The sequence below is a fragment of the Tupaia chinensis genome, unplaced genomic scaffold (assembly GCF_000334495.1).
Source record: "Tupaia chinensis unplaced genomic scaffold, TupChi_1.0 Scaffold138910_1, whole genome shotgun sequence".
In the NCBI taxonomy this organism is placed as follows: Eukaryota; Metazoa; Chordata; class Mammalia; order Scandentia; family Tupaiidae; genus Tupaia; species Tupaia belangeri.
In genome coordinates this window covers 2,185,768-2,191,902 of record NW_006198801.1, presented here as the reverse complement: position 1 = coordinate 2,191,902, position 6,135 = coordinate 2,185,768, and the positions used below count along the sequence as shown (strand labels likewise).

At 56.6% G+C, this 6,135-nt stretch overlaps 2 protein-coding genes across 2 annotated transcripts in view; one reads left to right on the top strand and one right to left on the bottom strand.

Moving 5' to 3' along the window:
* SYCN (syncollin) overlaps positions 1–886 on the top strand; it is a 6,023-nt gene extending 5,137 nt beyond the window's left edge. Inside the window, exon 2 of the mRNA XM_006161744.3 lies at positions 731–886. Within this exon, the coding sequence (XP_006161806.1) occupies positions 731–740 (10 nt within the window). The 3' untranslated portion in view covers positions 741–886. The remainder of the gene's footprint in view (positions 1–730) is intronic.
* A 1,555-nt stretch (positions 887–2,441) lies between these two features.
* Positions 2,442–6,135, bottom strand: part of NCCRP1 (NCCRP1, F-box associated domain containing) — a 5,144-nt gene continuing 1,450 nt past the window's right edge. Inside the window, exons 2-6 of the mRNA XM_006161764.2 lie at positions 5,679–5,765; positions 5,549–5,600; positions 4,242–4,337; positions 3,440–3,578; positions 2,442–3,326 (exon numbers count right to left, since the gene is read on the bottom strand). Coding sequence (XP_006161826.1) covers positions 3,186–3,326; positions 3,440–3,578; positions 4,242–4,337; positions 5,549–5,600; positions 5,679–5,765 — 515 coding nt within the window. The 3' untranslated portion in view covers positions 2,442–3,185. The remainder of the gene's footprint in view (positions 3,327–3,439; positions 3,579–4,241; positions 4,338–5,548; positions 5,601–5,678; positions 5,766–6,135) is intronic.

The following is a 6,135-nucleotide window of genomic DNA, read 5'->3' as shown; positions in this document are numbered from 1 at the left end:
CTTGTCCAGACCTCTGAGCCCCGACTCAGACTGGGAGAACCAGATTTCCCTCGGCCCTGCCCTGGAGCCCCCTCCCCATCTCGGAGTGCGCCCAGACCCAGGTCCTCTTCTCGCCCCCAGGTCCCCACAGCCCGCCCCTCGGTCTCAGCCACAGCTCTGCGATTCCCAGACTCAGACACTGACCCAATCCCCAGTCTTCATTCAGGGAGCACCCCCACCCCAGCCTTCCCGAATCTGCCGGGTGTCCACTCCCGACTGCACTTCCCAGGGAGGGCTCTAACTCTGGGGATGGGGAGTGCATCAGCTCTCTCACTTCAGCCAGGACCAAAGCCACCCCCCTACCGGCACCAGCCTATCAGACCATCTCTGTTAAACCTGACTGGAACTCAAGAGCCCAGACTAAACTCTGGGAGACCCGATCTATTCATGTTCCCCACACACCTAGATCTTCAGGGTCAGCCTCAGCCCCTACACCAGCCCCAGAGCCCCCACGCCCAGCCCTGAAGGTCTCTCTGCCCACCCTGCATTCAATCCCCTCCAGCCAATCCCGCTGCCCTTCTTCCCCAAGAGTTCTAAGAGCCCCCAGCTCCAACTGTCCTGGATCAGGAACCACACTTGGGGCCTTAGACCCAGACACCCCATCTCCCACCTTCCTCAGGCTTCTAGAAACAGCCGCGTCCTGGGCCTCTGAGCCTCTGCCCCCTGGTAAGCATTTCTGATTATGTTGCAGGTGCTACTGATACCTTGGAGGTCCCGCTTCTGCAGCCCCCCACAGTGCTGAACCCCAAACAGCAGACCCTGCAGACCCACAACCTGACCTGGAAGGAGAGAGAGAGCTGCCTGCCCCTACCCAGCCTCCCCTGCAATATAGCCATTGTGAAATGTCCCAGTCTGCCATCTGCTTATGCTTGAGACCCCAGTCCACCCAGGACCGGGCAGATGGAGGAGAGAGCAGGGTGGGCAGGCCTGGGTCAACCCACCCCCAGGTCAGTGCTGTGGATAGAGGTGCACCCACAGCTTCCGATAGGGGGTGAGGGGTGCATGGAGATGTCCCCACGGAAGGCCATGTGTCGGGCTGGCTGCTGGTTCACTGTGAACCCTTCTCGTGCTTTTTTGGTAAACGGCCCTGCTCTGAGCTATTCCTGCCTCCCAGGGCCTTTTCGGGCCCCCTCCAGATTCAGGTGCAGGACAGCAGGGGGCCTTCTAGGACAATGCCCCAGGCTGGAATCTGAGGGCTTAGAGGCTTAATTTTTTTTTTTTTAAGTTTTTATTCTTTTCTTCCATGAGAAAGGGAGAGACAGAGGGACAGGCACCCCCAACAGGGTCTTCATGCTGTGATCTGCCCATAGCTTCAGCCAGCCTGGATCATCACGGGCAGACATGCCTGGCACATTCAGGGAGGTCTCCAGATACGAACTCAGAACCTTCCTGTGTGGGGCAGCCTCGCAGAGCATCGTTTTACTGCATACTTCAGTTCAGGCTGCAAGTTGTCCCCACCACTCCTAGGGATGATGGGCCTTGATGGCTACCTGGGTTTGGGAGCTCTGGGGTGAGGGGGTGGACGCTGAAGGAAAGAAATCAGGAGTCCTTGGAGGAGAGGTGGGGACATCTCTGGGGAAATGACAACTGGGAACCATTTGGGGGAGGAGGGAATTCAGAGAGAATCTAAGAGTTAAGAGAGCTGAGAGAAGAGATGGTAAGAGTCCAGACACTGAAGATGCATAAAGAGATCAGCGTCAGGGCCCACTCCATGGCCTGGTGATTAACACAGCCAGATCCCACACAGCCAACCTCGTAGTTCAAGCCTCAGATCTGGTGGCCCAAGAAACATGTCAGGAATGTGCACATGGCAGGATGGAGATGGAGGGATGGCATTTCAGCGTGACCACACCCTGCTGGGGGTGCTTTGTCCCTCTCCCTTTATCTGTATGTCTGTCTCTCTTGGGTAAATGCACATGCCCTCTGGCAAAATTTCTCTTTTTAAGAAGTGAGAGAGAGAGATCAGAGGTCAAGTTTGGTGCAAAGCAACCAGGGGTTGGGAAGGTGATGGAGAATCAAAGAATTGAAGGGATGGCATTTCAGCGTGACCACACCCTGCTGGGGGTGCTTTGTCCCTCTCCCTTTATCTGTATGTCTGTCTCTCTTGGGTAAATGCACATGCCCTCTGGCAAAATTTCTCTTTTTAAGAAGTGAGAGAGAGAGATCAGAGGTCAAGTTTGGTGCAAAGCAACCAGGGGTTGGGAAGGTGATGGAGAATCAAAGAATTGAGGATGGGGACCAGCAGTTGGCGTAACGGCTATGTCGGTGGGCTCCCACGTAGTTGACCAGGTTCAAGTCCCGGACCCAGTGGCTTAAACTCATGCTGGGCATGTGTGTATGTGTGCCCAAGATCCTGAGAGGAAAATGGAGAAGAAGGAATTGTGGTGTGGCCATCCCCCCAGGGGTTGATGTCTTGCTTTCTGTCTTTCTGGCGTGCCCTATAGCAAAAACCTCTAAAAAAAAAAGGAATTGAGGATGTGTTAATGGGATATAAATTGAGCAAGGTTCTATTTTTAGAGTTTATTTATTTTGAGAGAGAGCGAGAACACCCTCAGCAGAGTCTTGCTACCTCTGTCCACTCCCAGCCTCACCCAACCAGGTCATGGCATCTGTACACACACCGGCACCCAGAGGTACTGGGAGGTCTCAGGATGCGAACTCTGGGCCTTCCCACGTGCAACTAGTTGCATTACCAGTGTGCCAGCACTGGCCTCTGAGTGAACTTCTAACCAAGGAAGCGCTCAGTGCTTGGGCACGTGAGTTCGTTCATTCTCTCAACAAAGGATCTAAGGAGCACCTACTCTGTCAAGCCCCGGGCAGGAGTGGCCCCTGCCCTCATGGAGCTCTGAAAGAGCAGGGGAAAGGCCAACGAATCGGACGTTCAGGGACGTGTGGAGCCATCAGATGAGAAGCCCGGGGCCAGGCAGGACTCAGGCCTAGGAGGTAGTCAGTGGTCCAGGAGGTGCTGAAGGGTCACAAAGGGTGCAGGGAGCTGCTAGGGGTTAGGGGCTTCTAAGGGCTGCTAAGGACCGAGGGTGCTAAGGGCTTAGGGAGATGTTAACAGGTCAGAAGGTGCCAAATGTCAGGGGGGTGTCGAGGAGTGGGCAGGTGAGACTGAGAGTCAGAACAGGCACAGGGACAGCCAGTCACTCCCTGAGCTGCACAGACACGGAGGAGTCGGTCACCCTGGTCCGCCGCAGCCCGCCACGCTCCATGCGGTTCTTGGCTTTGTGCAGGAAGTGGACAAAGCGCACGCCGGGGCCATACTGGCGGAATACGTGGGACACCTGCGGCGGCATCCAGGCTTAGGAAGGACTCTAACAAAGGACACGCAGCCCCTGCTCTCTTCCCTCCTCCCTCAGTGAGATCCCGGGCAAGAGCACATGTCGGGTAGTCTCACCTGGACCCAGCGGCCAGGGGGGCCTCTCGCAGAGGTCCGGGGGGCCACGTGGTGTTGCGCAATGATTGAGCGGCGGTCAGCTGCCAGCAGCCAGACGTGCAGCTCGTAGACACACGTGTCCAGTCGGCTGTCCTCAAACCTGAAGGAGGGCGGTCCAGGCCACTGGCTGCTACTGAGGCCCCAACATCCCAGCTCTGACCACTAGCCCCATTGCCCACTCAACACGCACTCATTGGTGTCCACTCTATGCCTGGCCCTGGGCTGCTGGATGGTGCTGGTCCCACAGCAGTGACCAGAACAGACTCACACCCTGTCCTCGTGGGAGTCACAGTCCAGCGAGGGAGGCAGACATGTCACCAGGCAGTGGCAGCCAGGTATGGCTAGGGTTGGGTTGGGGGGCATAAGAGGGAGGTGGGGGTTGGGGGTGGAGACAAGCAGAGGGTCAGAGCTGAGTTGGGGGGCACCGGAAACTGGAGCCAATGCACCCGCCCAGCTGGGGAGGGTACGGAAGGCTTCTGGGTAGAGCCATGTGTAACTGACTCTGGACAGATCAGGAGGAATGTCTTGAGAGCAAGAGGGGCAGGGACAGACAGCCACGGGAGAAGAAGTGGTCTCCGTAAATCCCAAAGATGTGCTCAGCCTGGCGCCTTCCAAAACTGAAGGCCTGCCGACAGGGCCAGAGAGACAGGCAGGTCTGGATGCTGCGGCGCCAGGAGGCCCTTGGTGAGTTTAGCGCACACCAAGGCTGATGCTCTGGGGGCCCGTGTGACTGGGGAGTCCAGCAGGTGGGCAGGGCACATACCAGTCCATGACTGTGACATCTGGCTGCTCGTCATCAAGCAGCTCCTCCCATAGGCCCTCGGCCAGAAGATCCACACACTGCTGCTTCACCGTCCAGCTGTGACAGAGGAGCACGGGGGCCGTGGGGCTGGGACCCGCTGGGAGCCTCGGGGGTCTCCAGGTCAGCTCAGCCCCAGGGAGCAGGGGACCCTGATCGCAGTGCTTTGTAGTGACAGCAAGGGCACCCCACACAGGGTGATTACAGCCTCAGTCCCCACCAGCCCCCCAAGGGTGGTATGTTCTCAACTCTTTGTTGTAGATGAAGAAACTGAAGCTCGGGACCAGCAGTTAGCATAATGGCTATGTCTCTGGACTCCCACGTAGTCAACCGTGGTTCGAGTCCTGGACCCGGTGGCTTAAACTCATGCCGGGCACATATGTGTGCATGCCCAAGCTCCCGAGAAGAGAAGGGATTGCGGTGTGGCCATCCCCCCTGGGGGGGGATTTCTCACTTTCTGTCTCTGTCTCTCTTTCTTTCTAGTGAGCACATGCACCCTATAGCAAAAAAGAAACACACACACCACACACACACCAAAAAAAAGAAAGAAAGAAAGAAACTGAGGCTCAGGATGGGGGCTTGCTCAGCGTGAAGCTTCGAAGTAGCATACTCAACAACACAGATCTCGCTCACACTTGACAGCACACAGATCTCGCTCACACACCAAAAAAAAAAAGAAAGAAAGAAACTGAGGCTCAGAATGGGGGCTTGCCCAGCATGAAGCTTCGAAGTAGTAGAGCCAGGATCTCAACCTGGGCATGTCTGACTCCGAGCCACTGAGTCACACCACCATGGACTTAGTTCAGGGCAGGACAGATGGAGAAAAACAGCAGAAGCAGCCATCATAGTTGGTGCTAATTGAACACCTACTATGTGCTAGCCAGATCTAGGCAGGTGCACATTTTATGTACTTATTTAATAGCAAAAAGGTCCGTGCACAAGAGAGAGAGAGAGACAGAGAGAGCACCCCCAGTGGGGCACAGTGATGCTGCAGTCTCTTCATCTCGTCAGGATTTGAGGCACGAACATACACCCAGCATGTTTTTGAAGTCTCGCAGGCTGGGATTCGAACCTTCCCTCAGCCCTGTGGGATCCAACTCCCTTAACCACTAGACTAGGGGCCACCTCTGCTGCAGGTAAGCATCCATGCTTTCATGTGGCTAATCCTGTTTGCAGAGCACGAGAGGGAGGCCCAGTGAAGCAGTGTTTCATCAGCCCACAGCAGAGCAGCCTGGAGCGGGACTGAAAGGCAGGCCACGCTGGAGACTCACCTGTGGTTCTGCTGGAGCGGCTCCGTGCTGATGTGCCACCCGCGGAAATTGCCTGGCAGGGAGGAGCAGGAGGGTTAGAGCAGTCCCTCCTGGGGGCCGCCCTCCCCTCCGCAGCAGCCCCAGCACTCACCCAGAGCCTCCAGGGGTTGCTGGGTGGGCCCAGTAGCGGGAGCTGGCTGGTAAATATTGATGCCTGAAACGCACAGGGGAGCGGAGCCTCAGGGCAGCCCCCCCAGAACCTCACCGCACCCTATGCCCAGGGCTACACTGGAAAGGCAGGAACCCGTGCCAGCCCAGAGCAGCCAGGCAGGGAGGAGTGAGTCAGGGCCCGGGAGAGAGCCGTGAGAATGTCTTGAGGGGAGGACAATGCCCAGACGGGGTGGGGGGTGGGTGGGCTGTGATGAGACAGAGTCAGAGGGACAGAGACAGAGGAACCCAGAGGAGGAGATCCAAACAGGCAGAGGAAGAGAGAGAGAGAGAGAGAGACAAATACAGGGGGAGACAGAGACAGGAGAGAGACAGTACAACACAGGGATGCTGGATGGGACAAAAAAAAAAAAAAAAAAAAAAAAAGAGAGAAAAGACAG